Source organism: Podarcis filfolensis, assembly GCF_964270895.1.
Source record: "Podarcis filfolensis genome assembly, chromosome: 11".
In the NCBI taxonomy this organism is placed as follows: domain Eukaryota; kingdom Metazoa; phylum Chordata; class Lepidosauria; order Squamata; family Lacertidae; genus Podarcis; species Podarcis filfolensis.
The window spans coordinates 23,594,287-23,612,897 of NC_139613.1; the positions used below are offsets into that span (position 1 = coordinate 23,594,287).

The 18,611-nt window shown below is 42.2% G+C and overlaps 1 protein-coding gene across 10 annotated transcripts in view; it reads right to left on the bottom strand.

Annotated features, from left to right (window-relative positions):
* Positions 1–18,611, bottom strand: part of PDE4D (phosphodiesterase 4D) — a 628,032-nt gene that overhangs the window by 165,465 nt on the left and 443,956 nt on the right. The window contains exon 1 of one of the 10 annotated variants that reach the window (XM_083576116.1): positions 11,867–12,189. The exons of the other annotated variants lie outside the window; for them this stretch is intronic. Coding sequence (XP_083432242.1) covers positions 11,867–11,949 — 83 coding nt within the window. The 5' untranslated portion in view covers positions 11,950–12,189. Of the gene's footprint in view, positions 1–11,866; positions 12,190–18,611 lie in introns of those variants that run through there. 10 annotated transcript variants of the gene reach the window in all.

The following is an 18,611-nucleotide window of genomic DNA, read 5'->3' on the forward strand; positions in this document are numbered from 1 at the left end:
TGATCCCTAGCCCTGTAAGTCTTCCAAATTCCTGGAGCAGAGAATGGAGGGTTTTAGAAAGGCAGGTGGAAACAGTCTACACAGAAGTGCTGTGGGAGGATTTAAAAACTGATAATCTTGCAAGAATGCACCAAGGAAATCTGTCAGGAAGTCCAATTCCACAGGACCCACCTTTTCCCCACTGCCTGCAGCATCTGGAGAAAAAGTTGTGTGTGAATGAGAGTTACGTGTGTGTGGTAGACATGATTCAATTAACGGAGGCTGACCTCAGTGGTACCCAGGCTACAGGAAAGGGAGCTCAGTGCTAGGGACATGCCTCTTGCACTTTTAAAAAGGCCGAACACCAATCAGTAGGTGAGGGGGCCACAGTTCAAGTTTATGTACTTTGAGTACATAAAGCAGGTACAAGTATTTGCAAAGGAACAAAGCTTAACGGATGACCTTGGGGCAGTCACTGTTTCTCATCTTGACCTGGCTTGTGAGAATGAGGGAGTGGGGGAGAGAATTGCATACCATGCACTCCACCTTGAGCTTGCTAGAGGAAGGACAGGCTAAAAAATATAAAATAATCCCATGTACCAATAGCAAGCCCATTCGCTGAGAGGATTCTTACGTAGTCCTAAGAGTGGGAGAGAGGTATCAGCAGATTCAGGGGAGCACCATGATTTACAGAATGTGTGTGTACCTCCTTCTGCAAAAAATAAAGGAAGGCTGCCCAATGAGGACTGGGCTGCTTAGTGAATGCTGACTGACCTTTGTCTGGTGGAGGCAGGGAAGAAATCTGTTGATCAATACATACACAAATACACGCAGCAGCAGCTGCATGTAACCTAATATCCTATTTATTAGGATCAATTAACAGCCACAGAATAGATGTTTATAGAATAAATTCAACTTGTAAAACACACTGAGCTTTAACAAAAGATCCTCAGCCAGCTTAATTGCAACATTTAGCTTTTTATTAGAAATGTAAACTATCTCACACAGAAATATTGCCAGTTAGGCTGCTGGTGTGAAGCAAGAACTCCATCAAAGAAAAAGAAGAAAGGCTCCTGCCCCTACTTGATTATTTCCCTTATTACCTGACTGCTTCTGTGCCAGCCCTTTGCCAAACTGGTACCCTTCAGATTGGCAAAGGCTGCTCCATGTCAATCTGACACAAACATCAACGCTTAATTATGACCCTATTCACTTGCCAGAGGAGAGATAATCCATCTGTTATCCTGGCTCTTCAGCAGATGACATCATTGGACATCATCAGGAACAAGTCAGCAGTAAATTACCCCAAGCCAGTTGGCGTTAACTCTCTATTAACAAAAACAGGAGCTGCACAGGAGTGTCAGGCCTAATGAGCGCAACACTCATCTCTGGCAGGTCTTGCCCCCCATGAAGCAGTTGCTGAGACTGAAGGTACCCACCTCCCCACAGCTGCCTAAGCCATCTCCTCTCCAGTGTCGTCCCTCCACCCCCGTAATCTGAGACTGTGCCTGCGTGAAGCTAATTTCTCCTCCACCCTCTTCATGCCTCTCCTGGTCCTGGGAGACCAATGGGGTGGGGAAGACTCCCTGGTTTCTTCACCAGCCAGACTCATCTCTGCCACTTTGCATCTGGCCTCTCCTGCTTCAGCTTCTGCCTCTGATTCTGGTCCTCTCTCTGCCACAGACTCTCCCAGCTCACTAAGCCCTTCAGCTGCTCTTCCCAAGTCTTCTCTCTCTGAGCCATCATCCTTCATACCCTCCAACATTTCTCCAATGAAAATAGGGACGTCCCATTCCATAATGATAATTTTTCTATTTATACCTCACACATCTTACTAGGTTGCCCCAGCCACTCTGGACAGCTTCCAACTAATAATAATAATAATAATAATAATAATAATAATAATAATAATAATTAAACAATTTAAAAAAAAACTTCCCTATACAGGATTGCCTTCAGACAGCTCGGGGGTTGGATAACTCTGTACCTTCCAACATTTCTTCAATGAAAATAGGGACATCCTAATGAAAAGTGGGACATTCTGGGATCAAATCAGAAACCGGGATGGCTTCTCTAAATCAGGGATGTCCCTGGAAAATAGGGACATTTGGAGGGTCTGATCCTTTAGCGGTTCCTCAGCCGGTTCCTCCCTCCACTCCTCTGTGTCTCTCCAGTCCATGACATTGGTACTGCGGGGGGAGGGGGCCGAGATCCTGGAGCTGTGTTACCCTACATTTCCCTTTCACTATGCCTGTTTGTCCACCGAGAGTTGTGAACGCTGGAGTGTGTTCTTTCTCGATGCTGGAGCATTGAGAGACCTTTGGAACAAGGGGCAGGCAGATCAAGGCTGTGGCCAGATGTACCTCCAGGATGAGCTTCAGTTACCAGCCTTTCAAGTGAAACTTGAACCTGCTCTCTGGTGGTTCATACAGTAAAAGACGGCTGGCAACAGCATGAATGGATGGATGTGTTTTTGAAAGAGAGATCTGATCACAGCATGCTCCATTTGGCTAACGCAACAGAGGAAGTAAATGCACCATCTGTGTCATATTAAATAACACGCCCGCACATCAACAATTAGCAATATTTTGCCATATTTCGATTTGACGAATGTCAGTAATAAGCCCACTGAGCCCAGTCTTCCCTCCTCTGATAATATTTTATTTAAAAAATTCAAGTAGATTTCAAGGACAGTCCGGTTCTACTGGAATAATTTTTTTTACTGTGATGGGTAGTATAGAGTGGGTAGGCTTTCACCCCTCCCTTTGGGTGCATGTATTAGAGTCAGGAATGAATAGGTACATGGGTGGGAATTTTCCAAGCAATAAGCCCCCAGATCCAAAAACTGGTTGAGAAAAGGAAAGCCTGGAGTTCCCAGCCCAGACTCCATCAGGGACTAATGTCAAGGGAAGATAGAAAAGGTAATCCATATTAGTTTACAGCAGAGAGGGGTAACATTTGCCCTCCCCTCCCCCCCGGCAGATGTTATTGCACTCCAATTTGCATCATGCAAGTAAGTTGGCTTGAAAGTTTTGTATGAGGGGCCCCACCATCTTGCACATGATCCATATAGTTTGCCACTGTACAGCATTTATTTATTTTCATAAAATGTATATACCGCTTGATTGTAGAAAAAAACCTTCAAATTGGTTTACGAAGAGAATAAAACAATAAACTTATCAGTAAACAATAGTTAAAAGCAACTATTTAAAATATTCAAAAAAGCAGCAATAAACTAAGAATAAAACACACAACAGCATTCTACGTATCTGGGTAGGCTTGTCTAAACAAAAATGTTTTTAGCAGGCGCCAAAAGATTATAGTGAAGGCACCTGCCTGATATCAATAAGCAGGGAATTCGAAAGTGTAGGTGCTGCCACACAAAAAGTTTGGTTCATTTCAAATGATATCCGTGTTTGCAACATATGCAGTTTCTGGATCAGCACATCAGAGTGGAGACTTTGCTAGGAGTCTGCAAAGTTGCTGATTCCATATTGTTATGTTTGGTATCACTAGTAATACCAAGCACTGTGCAAAAAGCACTCAAAGCATGTCACATTTCTTATCTCAGCCAGCTCCACCACCTGCAGAGAAGAAATGTATTATGAGCCTCATATTACAGACGGAACAGCGGAGGATTGAGGCTACCCACTGATTTATGCCTAAATTGAGATTTTAAAGAGTGACTCTGAGCTCATGCTCTTAACCAATGCACTACACAAACTCTTGAGTCTTTATTTAGCTAAACAGCTGCATTATTCATCTGGAACTTGGGGGTGGGCATTTTTAATATATGTGCTGCTTTAATCAACCAAGAATAGTACCTACAAGTTTAAATAGTTGTTCTTCAATGCAGACACTCCCTGGTCACTGCTGCTTTGTTGAGAAAGGCAGCAATTTAAATGCAAGTACTGTGCACCTCTCGAAAATAGCTACTAACGACTACTATCAGCATTATACTACTGTACTGTATACCAGCAGCTGGGAAGCAACAGCGCAATCTCATTCATGTTTACTCAGAATAAAGTCCCACTAGTTTCTATTGAGCTTACTCCCAGGTAAGTGGATACAGGATTGGAGCCTTAATGGTTTTGGTCACTTTCACAATGACCAGTGCTAACCAAACATTAAAAAGCACCCCAGTTGACTCAGTTTTCCACTTTTATCCACGCAGCCCCTAGAAATTATTTTACAGTACATGCTGAACTCGTGTCAACATGTTTACCTAATGTATTGGGTATCAGGTCTGATGTTTGCTCTATTTATAGCAGCCTTGTTATTGAAGTGAAAGTCACAAACAGAGCTTTCACATTTAAAACAAAAAAATATTTGAAGGTAGGAGGAAAAAATGGGGGGGGGGTTCACAATCAGCATTTATTTCTCTAAAGCAAGTTTGTACTTTGCACTTTGTACGGTTCCTATCCATTCTGAAAGACACTCAAATGTCCTAACAAGAGAGCACCAGAGTTTCATTACGTCATACCAACCTATTCTTTTAGGGATCAGATCTAACAAACATTTTAGAGCTCTTCCCTGATGTTCTTTATCCACACTAGCCACTGAACCTAACAGCAGGTGTAGATAAAAATATGTTAGATAAAAACGCCCCATTCCCACACTACATTCCTGCCACATTCCCACATTTCTTATCTTTACCCCCCCCCATAAGAGACACACAGCTGGCTGTCCATGAAATGCACAATACTTTTTAAAAAGGCCTTTTAAAGCCCTTCTGCCAATCAAACATTTCCTCCTGTTTCAAACAACGACGCATTTGTCAAAGGTCTGCTACCTATTTCTAGAGGTGCAGCAAAGTTTATGGATGGTCCCTGAGTAGAGATATTGTGCTGGAAAGAGGTGATTACATTTCTTAGCCATCACAGAGCAAAATTAATTGAAATGTCACTTGCATTTTTGTAACATCGAGGCAAACTGCCTTGCAGCAAGGAGTTGTTTTCTTCAGGGTTTCAAATATTCCAGAAACTTGCCAATACAACCAAGGATCCTTCTAGGGGGTGAGCACAATTTTAATTAAAGCAAAGCAGTTTCCAAGGAGGTGGAGGGAACTAGAAAACATTGCAGTCTAAATCAGAGCTATCATGCTCAAATGGCTTACTGGGCCAAGCTGCTCACGGGGTACATGCACAAGGCTCTACCATCGTCATTTTGCACCAAACTCCTCTGCGCTCATTGTGATGAGGAAAGGCACCAGCAATGTGACTGCTGCTAAACTACACCTCGCTTACCCAAATCCCTTCACCCACACAACTGCCAGCCTGCGTCACCGGAGCCTCACCTACATCCCTCAGCTGAACTCCTCTTCAGCTGAGCCTCCTTCTCACAAGCCACTGCTGGACCTCCAAAATCCTCTCACATGCCAGAGGCCACTAGCACGTTCAACTGTGTCCAAATAATGTCAAGAGATGGCACTTTATCTACATACCTTGAGGTTTGCATTGCTAATTTAAATAGCAATGCATATCTGGACATAAGTAAGTGCCCAAAAGGAATCAGACCATTGGCTCTCCCTAGCTCACACTGACAGGCAGCAGCTCTCTGGGGCAGACTGAAGACATTTCCAGACTACCTGGAGATGCTGGGCATTGCACCTGTATGCAAAGCAGGTGCTGCTCAACTGAGCTATGACCTTTCTCCCGGGTATGGAGGTATAGTAATCAGCGGTGTAGTGAGAGAGGAATGCAAGGGAGCACAGTTCTGAAACTTATTTGATTATATCCAGTCCCTTTTTTCAAAAAAAATTAAAAATGTTTAGGAGTACTCTCATTTTGACTCAAGAAAATCACCATTTTATAGTTCAAAGCGGGGAAAATAAATACAGTAAATGGACAAAAATACAAAGATTCACAAAATAATTTGGGGTAGGCGTACCCCTGCGTCCCCCCAGAAGAAAGCACTGATTATACCTCAGCCAAATATTTATGCCTGAGAAGCAACTTCCATCCAGTTCAGTGGGACTTAAAGCTTTGTACAAGTACGTAAAGTTGCAATCCTGCACCCCAAGCCTATCTATGCATGCTTACTTGGCTGTTGTTAGGAGTATGTGTGTAGCAAGAAAAAGTAAATCCAAGGTTTTTGAACACCACAAACAGACTATGTGGTGCAAGAACTGGGTGTCACTGCTAAAAAAATTTCAAGATGAACATTATTATGCAGCAAAGATCCGCCTGCTCCTTAAGAACTGGAAAATTTGCAATACAATTTTGTTTTCCAGAAATACACAAAGTTATTTATACTTTCCTGCCCTAGTTTGGATTCCACCTCGCACAGGGATTCCCTCCTCCCCTTCCCCCTTCCTGGTTTGTACAATTATAGCTTGCTGTGAAATGTGAATTGGGAAAATTGTGGTTTTCACTCACTAGGAATAAATTACCTGTAAAGCATAAAACTAGGAACCATAGTTTGAATGTGGTTTGCAAAGCATGGTTTGGAAACAATCTTGGTTAGTCCTCATTATAGTTTCCCAATTTGAATGCCACAGCAAACTATGGTTACACAAACCGGGAAAGGGAAGGGGGGGGCACCCTGCCTGAGAGGGGATGAGACAGTGTCTGAGCCAACGAAATATTCTCAATCAGGAACCGTGTAGTCTGAACTGAGTATTTGTCTTGTTTTCTTCCATTGGAAATGCAATATAAATAGAGTACTTGTTTCTGTAAATAGTTTTTTGTGCTTAACTTTGCATACATACAGATTTTCTCCCTCTGACTGTGAAGTTTTCACATATTCTGTTTTAAGTGCAATTCTGATACCTATACCTTAGTACCACAGCTGGCACAAAGCGGATTGTTTCCATACAAATTCTTCAAGAAATCACAACACTTGGGCAATAAGCGGTGGAGTAATGATGGAAAAAGCAACCTGTAATTTAAATAACATAAGGTCTGCAATATGAAAATATGTACTAATTAGGTATTAGTTAAACTTAGGAATGAAACAGAGCAACTGAAACAGACCAAAGGCTTGCCTAGTCCATAGTAGGCAAACAGAAGTCTACATACCCTCCAACATTTCTCCAATGAAAGCAGGGACATCCTATTCCATAATAATTATAATTTTGTTATTTATACCCTGCCGATCGGACTGGGTTGCCCCAGCCACTCTGGGTGGCTTCCAACATACAAAAGCATAAGAAAACATTAAACATTTTTTTAAAAAAACTTCTCTATACAGGGCTGCCTTCAGATGCCTTCCCAAGGTTGTATAGTTACTTATCTCTTTGGCTCATGGGTCACATAACTCCATAACCTCCAACATATTTCCGATGAAAATAGGGACATCCTACCATACCCTCCAACATTTCTCTGATAATAGTGGTGTTCTGAGGAAAAGCAGGACATTCTGGTATCAAATCAGAAACTGGGACGACTTCTGCAAATCCAGGACCATCCCTGGAAAAAAGGGAGACTTGGCCGGTCTGAGTCTATGGAATGAGAAACCCATGAGAATGAAATGAGCCCTCTGGAGAGGGTCTTCTAGCAACTCTCAAGGATATGACCACTATCAGTTGGGAAATGAAATAAGGCCACCACTGCCACTGCTCCACTATCTGCCCTCTTAAAGCATTCTCTATACGAGTTAACAAAACACAAGGCATTGTGGTGATGGTAACTATGTTTTCACTGTTCTAAAACATGCATAAAAAGCAGAGACATCACCTTGCCAACAAAGGTCCGTATGGTTTTCCCAGTAGTGATATATGGAAGTGAGAGCTGGACCATCAAGAAGGCTGATCGCCGAATAATTGTTGCTTTTGAATTGTGGTGCTGGAGGAGACTCTTGAGAGTCTCATGGACTGCAAGAAGAACAAACCTATCCAGGAGTGCCTGGTGTGCTCTGGTCCATGGGGTCATGAAGAGTCGGACACAACTAAATGACTAAACAACAACAACAACAAAACATGCAGGGAACCTCTAGAGGGGGAGGAGGGGGAGGAGGTGTGGTGTAGTGGTTAGAGTGTTGGATTTCACCCTGGGAGACCAGGGTTCAAATCCCCATCCAGCCATGAAACTCACTGAGTGGCCTTGGGCCTGCCGCTGCCTCTCAGCCTAACCTCACAGGGTTGTTATGAGGAAGGGGAGAACCTCATACGCCACCTCGAGCTCCTTGGAGAAAATGGTGGGATATAAATGAAATCAACAATAAATAAAAATAATACAAGATTAGGAGGCTACCCTCTTCACAACTCATGGAGGTGATCAGCGGTACTGTGAGCGGGTGGAGCCTCCCACAGTTATCTCACCATAAAATGCTCACATTTGGGGCTGGCAACCCTCTAATAAATACACAGTTCAGCAGGCAATGACCTCAGAGCGCAGGGAGAGGAAATTGTGTCCTCCATCCCTCTCCCCTAAGGCCTGAATAGCGCTACAAGGCTCTCTTTGCAGGCTGACTGGGGCCATGAGAAATAAACCCTTCTTTCAGAGTGGGGATGCCCAGCAACATTTTGCTGCAGTTCCCACTTTTTCAGTATGAGAACGAGCGCCAGTATCTCTTGCCATTGAGTTTAGCAAGGCTTTTATGCATTGTAAGATGCAAGGCTTGATGCTCTTTTGCTTACTCTCGAATCTCTTTTCAAGTAACAGAATACCCCAGAGCAAAAGAGGAAAGTAGATCAGCTCCGAAAGCCAACTATTGTGATATGTTAATTTTTAGAAGTTTATTGATACTGACACTGTCATTAGATATTTCAGTGACGTGGAGAGAACTGTGAGTTGACGAAGGCAATGTTCTTGGGTTACAGGGAAGCAAAATATTCTGCCACAGATCTCAAAACATAACCCAAAGGATGAATGAAAGAAAAGAGTCTACAAAATTATATAAAAGTTCCAGTTCCTGCATCTCATTTTCAGCCATGAAGTACACTTAATAATTTGTCTATTTGCAGTTAATGAAATACAGTTATCTCTAAATTCTGCACTATGTCCACACCGTGCCTAAGCAACACCTCTGGTAAAGTCTGAAAACCTAAGAAAACCCAAATATACGCGATAGACTGTTAAGGATAAAATTCAAATTTGAATAGGAATGGTGATTTAACAGTATAATCTCTGGAGAGGAGAAAGCCTGGATTATTGGTCCAGAGGGCATCTTCTAACTATGCCTGCCTGTTTACCTAGCTACCATATTCTGTATTTTCTTCAAGTAGTCCAATGAAATGTAGATTAGTCTCTCCCCAGCCTGCTTTATCCTCATGACAACCCTGTGAGGTAGGCTAGGCTGAGAGACTATATCCGGCTCAAGATTCACCCAGTGAGCTTCATGGCCAAATGGGTATTGACCCTCAGTCATATGCCAACTATACTATACTACACTATGCTGTCTTTGCAATTTCTCAATAGTTGCATTAATTAATATACACTCTGAGCTGAGTCCAGGGATCCCGGCATGCAGCACCAGGGGGCATGCTTGCTGCTACATGCCAGGTTTTTCTAGCCAGTCAGCACTCCTGGGTAGCTCTCTCTTCCCTCAACCCTGCCATCCAAACAATTGAGTGATGCTGTCACAGCTAAAAGCACCAAACAAACTGACAAGCTGTAATCCAGCAATGAGAAATGTGCACAGATTTGGGCGATGTTTGCTTTTTACTTTTTTTCTTTCTGTAAAGAACCCATTTCAATAAGTGCTTTCCATATTGCACATTATTCCTGGACTGGGATAAATACAGTGGTATCTCGGGTTAAGAACTTAATTCGTTCCGGAGGTCCATTCTTAACCTGAAACTGTTCTTAACCTGAGGTACCACTTTAGCTAATGGGGCCTCCTGCTGCCGCCATCGCGCAATTTCTGTTCTCATCCTGAAGCAAAGTTCTTAACCCGAGGTACTATTTCTGGGTTAGCAGAGTCTGTAACCTGAAGCGTCTGTAACCTGAAGTGTCTGTAACCCAAGATACCACTGTACACAGGTTTTTTCTGTATCTAAACACACATCAGCCAGCATATTTTCTGAAAACAAATCATTTTCATGAAAGTGAAAAGCCTGTCTGACAATGTAGAAAAAAAGGGAGGGGGGAGAAGCACCCTACTCTTTCATACCTGCAATAAACAAGGACTGATATTATATATATTTAATTTGAATTTGTCTTGCTAAATCATGGAAGAACAGAAAGCCAAGGAAAAAGTAATTATGTATTAATACCTTTCTTTCGTCAGATAGGTTGTATTACAAAATTATAACGTGCATTCATTTGGCTAATGTGTATGGTCACAAGTAATACAAACATCTGACAGGTAAATTATCCATTTCCAACTATGAGCGTAATGTTATAAATGGTTTTGGAACTGACTTTCATTATTATTATTTTGTACTTGAGTTTAGTGGTACGTGAGCTGCGTTTGTGTAATAGTATTTATAATGTGTGCTTTTTGGGTGGTGGTGGGGAAATCATTTGCAGGAAAGTTAAAAACCTGCCTGAAGCTGAGAAAAAACAGTAGCCCAACAGTGCAACCCAATATATAACTTCTGAGTTCAGTGGGTGCCCCTTCCCGGTAACTGAGTAAAGGATTGCAACTTACATGTTTCATGGTATTGTCAAAACAAGGAAGAGCTATACACATGCATAATGATAGGTAAGTAATAAAAAAAAAAGTTGTGTTATGTGAATGTGTTTCCACACAAAAAATGTGCTTCCTACAGGATTAGATGAAATTAAAAACCAACAAAGTAGACTGGGAAACTATCATCAATAAGCGTCTCAACAAATACCCATTAATTGCACATTTTGCTATTTGGGTTCCCACCCCCATCCTGAAGAATGGCTGCAGTGCATTTTCTTTTGTTTTCTTTCACTTGCAGAACACAGATAAAGAAAGGAATATTATTGTCCAACATGAAAGTGCATAGTGCAATCCTAATCATGTCTACTATATGGTAGGTTCCATGCGGCTTACTCCCAAGTAAGTGCAGCTAGCACTTATGCATTTACTTGGAAGTAAGACACACTGGTTTCCACAGGATAACTGTAACCAGCACTTTTTTTTTCTAAAAAAAAATATTTAGGGGTACTCTCATTTTGACTCAAGAAAATCACCATTTTATAGTGGGAAAAATAAATACAGTAAATGGACAAAAATACAAAGATGCTGGATTGAATTTATGTGGTCTCTAGCTGTTATGGTAAAAAGAATTGGTATAAATATTGTTTAAGCTACAAAATTTAAGAAGTTGATTGGAAAATAAGGTGTTAGTTAATTGGAATGTTAAGAGATTAGGATTTGCTGGATAAATAATTTGAATTAGAAAACAAGAAGGGGAGGTATGAGGAAGTCAAGGAAACATGTTATTGAAAATTGGTATTGAAATTGATTTGTTTTTAATATTTTTTTTCTTTTTCTTTTTTGTTTGTATAAAATTGAAAACTCTAATAAATATTTATATAAAAAAAAATACAAAGATTCACAAAATGTTTAGGGGTATGCGTACCCCTGTGTACCCCCAGAAAAAAAGCACTGACCGTAACCCAACAAACTTCAAAATCAATCCCAGTCTCAGAAGCACCAAATTCAGTTGCTACTAAACAGCATTTGACACAGATCACTGAATAAGCAAATTCAGCAATTTGCCAGCTTCCATTTAAATGCGTTTGTTTTTGCTTTGAAATGTTCATGCAGGTTTTCCCCACTCTAAGTTGTTAATTCAAGTGTGATACACTTATGTCAGAGTAATCTCCTAAACTTTTAATCTGCTCGTTTAGAAGGCTAGCATTCAAAGGCTAGCATGCAAAAGACGTACCAAGTGAAATGCTTACTATGAGTGCAACTGAAATTTGATCAGAAATCCCCATTTCGCTACGTGCTGCAGGCCTGAGACAAAACTATAGATAGACGGGACTGTCAACAACATCAACCCACAGCAGGCAAGTTCAGATACCTGTATGACTTCAAGAAAAGAAACTTCTTCTTGTTGTTCCTTGGAGGGGCAGCTATTCCCAGTGGTTCCCAGACAAAGGCCATTTACAGGCTGCAAACAATCCCCGACTAATGTGCAGAGAGACCCGGCCACAGAGCTGGAGGTGCGTCACACTTATGAGAAAATTACTTGTAGCTCTCTGACGAAATGCCTTTCCTTGGGCTGTGCTTTCGGCAATGCTGAGAGCATGCCCAAGGTAGAGAGGATAACCAGGATTTCCTGCAGCGTGACACTTGCCCTGAGCAAGAACACTGGCTGCATTCAGGGACCTTATCTCATTACTGAAGGGAGAAACTCTCCTAGTAAAGCTGTTTATAAATATAGCACCGATTAGGAGAGAGCAAGTGGTGTGTTGCTGAGAAGTTACACAGAGCGCAGGAGCAAAGCACCAATGTAGCTAACAGTCCCTTTGTTCCTTACCATACACTTACACGGCCCCCATTTTCTTTCAATAACATATGAATGTGTTCAGGGTGAAATCAAGCAAAGGTGAAAAACATGCAGTGAGTATCCAGTTGGCATCTAGGCAAATTTATTCATTACATTAAAAGAAAACCCCACACTTCCTGCAAGAAAGCAGAATGGTACGTATGGTCCCTCTCCCCATTTTATCTTTACAACAACCTTGTGAGGGAGGGGGGTCAGTTTGAGAGATAACAACTGGCCTAAGGTCACCATGCATCAAACTTCGTGGCTGAATATGATATGAACCCCATTCTCCCAAGCCTAACACTCTAATTCAGGGTTTCCCAAACTTGGGTCGCTAGCTGTTTTTGGACTACAACTCCCATCATCCCTAGCTAGCAGGACAAGGGGTCAAGGATGATAGGAATTGTAGTCCAAAACAGCTGGAGACCCCAAGTCTGGGAAACAGTGCCGTCTAACTCAACCTCTCTCAACCTTGGGTCCTTAGATGTTGTTGTACTACAACTCCCATCATTCCTAACCAGCATGACCAGTGGTCAAGGATGATGGGAGCTGTAATTCAAGAACATCTGGGCACCCAAGGCCGAGAAAGCCGTCTCAAATGTCTACCCACAGTGGCTCTCATTCAATAAAATTAACTCAAGCTTGCTCACATGACAGTCATTCATTACCCAGAAACCCATTCCTTCCTTCCCTGCATGTGATGCAAGGTGCACAACTCTCCCATCTGCCTGCCTGATGCTTCTCTTTAAAAGATGCATGGAAGGACTGAGAACCAGCCACAGCTCAGTGGCAAAGTGCTCGCTTTGCACACAGAAGGTCCCAGGTTCAATACTTGGCCTCTCCAGGTAGGGTGGAGACAGTCCTGTCTGAAACCCTGGAGAGCTGCTGCCTGTCAGTGTCTTCTTCTTCGTCTTTGGCGATCACTTGGAGCCGAGTAAGATTGTCTTCCATAAACATGGTTTTAACAATGAGTCCATAAGTGACTGTGGAGGCCAATTCTGGACCCACACGTCCTTCCACAGTGGGGACGTTGGTTTCCATTGTTGACCACCAGCATTACGCTTTCCATTTTTAAGTTCGGAATAGAGTAGTTGATTTGGAAGACGATAATCAGGCATCCGCACAACATGACCAGTCCAACGAAGTTGCTGTTGAAGAATCATTGCTTCTTCCAGTGATCTGTGCTTCTTCCAGTACTATGCTAGACCAAGGATCTGACTCAGAATGGCAGCTTCCTCTGTGTGTGTGTGTGTGTGTGTGTGTGTGTGTGTGTGTACACCTCTCCTCAAAATATTATTTTGTATGGCCAACGGAGCTGCTTCACACCAGCAGCCCAATGGCCCCCACCACATGTAAATGATTTTTAGTTGGTAAATGTAGGAACCAACTGCTTCTCTCTCCACCTTAATTCTGGTTCCCCTCTCCATTTTCAAAGAGGCATTCGTTTTACGTAAGGAAGCAGCTCCTGTTCCAATGGGGCATAATGATTTGTGAGGCATCAGCCATTCCAGAGAGTGTCTCCGACATGTAGATTATTTTCAGCCCTTTTGGCAGCTTTTTCATCCAGAACCCTTTGTGCCTTTCTCTGATTACAGTGAATGACTTTGACAACTCCACTCAGCTTACTGCAAAGCTAGATACAAGAAACACTCTCCTTTTGCAAGTGATGGGGCTCTGGGATGCTTAAACCCAGTTCTTAAAGGCCCAGAGCGCATTTTTAGACACAAGTCATGGTGGGTTGGAATCAGACTGAAAGTAGGCGTGTGTGCCATGTATAAAACGTCCTTCATTCAAATTGTAGCAAAACAGTGAATTAGAGGGAGCACTGTAGAGACACAGAGCTAAATAAGGAACTGATGTTATAGTCATTTGCCTTTTATTTATTTTTTTAAAAAAGTGTTGCAGAGTAGGCCATTAAAAATAATTGCACTTTGAGGAATAAAATTTAGAAGTCCAAAATTGGCAACCAATTTTGACAGGAAAAAGGCCATAGCTCAGCGGCAGAACACATGTTTGGCATGCAAAAGATTCCAAGTTTAATCCCTCGTTAAATCAATACCTGTCATGTCTAGTTAAAAGAACCAGGCAGAAGGGGATGGGAAAGATCCCTGTCTGAGACCCTGAAAAGCCACTGACGCTGGGTGACAGCATCAAAGGGACTCAGCTGATCGGAACTGACATCGAGGCACCCTCAGTTGCGCTAGGGAGTTCCTAGAGGGGGGACGCCATGCAGCTGGTCTCTGTAGGAGTCACTGTCAGGAAGTCCTGCTTGCAAATGAAGAATTCACTGGGAGCTCAATTTACGCTCCTGATTGTTCCATGCCCTTACCTGCCCAACACCTGAGGTCACATGTGATGCCAGACATGGACCAGGTGGGCGTGGTTTGAGGAAAACAGCCTTGTGAGCCACTGAGGTTTTCACGTTTGAAGTTTTACTGTAGCTTTATAATTTGTTGGAAGTCGCCCAGAGTGGCTGGGGCAACCCAGTCAGATGGGCGGGGTATAAACAGTATTGTTATCATCATCATCATCATCATCATCATCATCATCATCAGTATACCTGAAGGAGCGTCTCCACCCCCATTCTTTAGCCCTGACACTGAGGTCCACCTCCGAGGGCCTTCTGGTGGTTCCCTCACTGCAAGAAGTGAAGCTGCTGGGAACCAGGCAGAGGGCCTTCTCAGTAGTGGTGCCCACCCTGTGGAACGCCCTCCCTTCAGATGTCAAGGAAATAAACAACTATCTGACTTTAAGAAGACATCTGAAGGCAACCCTGTTTAGGAAAGTTTTTAATGCTTGATGTTTTATTGTGTTTTAATATTCTGTTGGGAAACCCAGCCAGATGGGTGGGGTATGTATGTATGTACAGTGGAACCTCGGGTTAAGAACTTAATTCATTCCGGAGGTCCGTTCTTAACCTGAAACTGTTCTTAACCGGAAGCACCACTTTAGCTAATGGGGCCTCCTGCTGCCGCCGCACCACCAGAGCACGATTTCTATTCTCATCCTGAAGCAAAGTTCTTAACCTGAGGTACTATTTTTGGGTTAGCGGAGTCTGTAACCTGAAGCATCTGTAACCTGAAGCATATGTAACCCGAGGTACCACTGTATGTACGTACGTATGTATGTATGTATAAATAAATAAATAAATAAATAACTACTACTACTACTACTACCACCATCATCCCTATTTTCATTGGAGAAATGTTGGAGGGTATGGGCCTGGAGATTGGAGGTTTCCTCACCCCTGATCTAGAGGGAAGCAAACTCCACACGTTTCCATATTTGAATGCAGCCACAATTACCACTTGAAATATTCAATGACACACAACAAACAGGCCAGTTTAAATGGGCCACAGCCCTAGTCATGGAACTGAGTCTCCTGAAGTCTGAGTCTCCTGAAGTCTGACCAGACCACACCTTCAAGCACCAAGATGGAGAAACTGCTGGAGGAATACGCTTCCTCTTAAAGCAGGACTTAAACCCTTGTTCTCCTCAGCATACCCGCCTTTTGTTCTGTGGTAAATCATGCACTGCCAATAATGAGCTTCTCCTTGAGTAACGCATCTCCACACACCAGAGCTAGGCACCTGGAATTTGCAGGTGGAGCAAGGTGATTCCTATTCTTCTTTTGAATAAAACTCAATTGTATTTTAAGTTGTTATATAACATTTCGCTGCTGCACAGGTGCTAAACAATGGTGCTTCTAATTTCAGAGAAATCTTTTTGTTTTCTAGAGACACTATTTACCTCCCAAGTCTCACAATATTAATTTCACTAATTTACATATTATCATAAAACTAAACAGAATGAATACCAAACCAATATGAACAAAAGATTTTGCATTCAAGCCACAGTGGCTATATAATTACTATGTCAGCTATCACAACACCAATTTGCAATATATATTTGTTTTCAAAATTAATTTAGCAAGCCTCGCTAAACAATGCAAACCTTGAAAGCATCAAACAAAGTTAATTTCAATTTTTTATACCATGGCAACTGTTTCCCTTCCTGTTCCAACGTGTGCTTAAATCAATTAGCACAACAAATCTCAATGTGGTGGAAGGAAAATAAAAACCTATTACCATTAAGATTAAGGCCAAATAAATGTAAACCCTTTGTCTGGAATTACCTTATTTATTTATTTAAGAGTATTTATCAATTGGTTAATATTTTGAAAATGGTGCACATATATTTTTTTTAAAAAAAACATATCATTAAAATTCAGTCTAAAAACATTAAAACAGGCATATAAAGGATACCAAAGAGTTAAAACACAAAGTAAGGGGTTCACACACATAAAATAGTCCATTCTTTTGGATGAAGGAAAGCCTGGGCTAGCAATCAAAGACAGTATGCAAAAAAAGATGCACCAAGTGAACTGCTTTGGAGTGCAACTGAAATTTGATATGAAATCCCCCATTTCACTACGTGCTACAGGCCTGAGATGTAACTTTGCAAGATGTCTGAAGCCCAGGTTCAAACAACATGCTAAGACAAATCATGGCTTAGCTCAGTGCAGTACAGTAGCAAAATGAGCCTACAAGTTCACATGAGGCCATGACGGTCTTGCTTTGCATGATATGCATACCAGGCCAGCAAGTGGTGCAGAGTCACCCGGTGAGCTTCTTGGTTGAGTGGAAATTTAAACATGAGTCTCCCAATTCCTACTCTAACCACTACAAAACACTGGCCTTCGCGTATACCCAAGACATACACATCTCCCCGCAAACCCATGAAGACATGCAGCTGGAATGGCCGATCTACACACAGAGTCTCACAACAACTTCATAAACAAGCTTTATCGCTGTTGCTCACTCCTGATGGTTGACAATGTTTGCTTCACGTGACATTAGCAGGCAAGCAGCATCTTTTGGCAAATGTGAGAAAGAGGGCACAACTGCTGCTCTGCATCCTATTAATGGCCCCTCAAGACAAAGCTGTTTTTTCCTCTCTGTTTTTAGCTGATAGTGATCATCCAAGGACAATCCGCATCTCAAAAAACACAGAGGAAGCCTAATTTTAGTTCAGATGGAATAGAAGAGCCTTAGCAAATGATGAGCAGGCACCTTGACGTGTTTCAGGATAAAACTTTCAAAGTGGTCTTGGTCCAAGAGGGTAAGCTACAGGACAGCAAATATTTCCTGTAACACTTTCTCTGTTGTTTTCCAGGAGGCTTCAAATACATAAGCAGAATCGCTCTGCAACAGATTTCCTCCAATGTGCCCTTCTAAGACGGTTTGGAGTACAACACCGATCAGTCTCAAGCAGCATGACCACTGCAGTCCAAAAGATTGTGAGGGCACTAGGCTGGGGAAGGCTGTTCTGAACTCATAAAAGCTACATCCATAAAATTGTTCCAAGGATTATTACAGGTTGCACACAGCTGGCCTCAGCTTGGCTCATGGGACTGATTCTGTGATGTGTAACATGCAGAGAAATTGAAAGAAACTTAAATTGACAGATTTATCTATCCCTTCGCCAGGCAGTTAAGGGAGTTCCTGTCTGATAATTGAGGTAGGAGATAGACTGAAATGTTATTTACTGAAGTTCTCGCCCTGGGCCAGCAGGGGGATACTGTAGATAGTTCAGGTCCACATATGCAAATAAGGGATCGAAAGTGACGTTCAGTGATTGGATAGTTACAGAAAATGGTTACTGTTGCATTCTAGTGGAGCTCTATATAACCAGGCTGGCTGAACCCTTCAGTTCAGTTCTGTTCTGGCCTGTGAATAAACAAGAGCTGTTTAAAGAATCGCTGTGTCATCTGATATGTTCACCCACAATTTAACATGAAATAGATGTGAGCTATCCATTTCAGCCAAGAAAAACTGGAGCTGCTTTGCCATCAAATGCTGAAGTATCGTGATCAAAAAATGTAAAACAGGGTGGAAGTTGTTAAGATCTAAAAGGAGGGATTTCAAAGCAGTCTCTTTAAGAACCACCAGAACTCAGCTTCTTCCACCTTCTGAGATCCAGTTTACTAATTCTGATTGAACAAACCAGAATGGGCCAAGATCATTAAGTACAAATGGTGGATCTCACAAATCCAAGAATCTAGCCCACCTTCTTAGGCGGGGCAAACTGAAAATATCCACCAAGGACTGAGGAGAGGAAGCCCCAGTAACCACAAGGACTAATTCTAAAACACACACACACACCTGAGAGATTTTTATCCAAATAGTTCATTACTTTGCATACATCCCAATGCCCAGTATGACCCTCTAAGCATTCAAGATATGTAGACTTAGTCACATAGAAAAGGGAGCAGAAT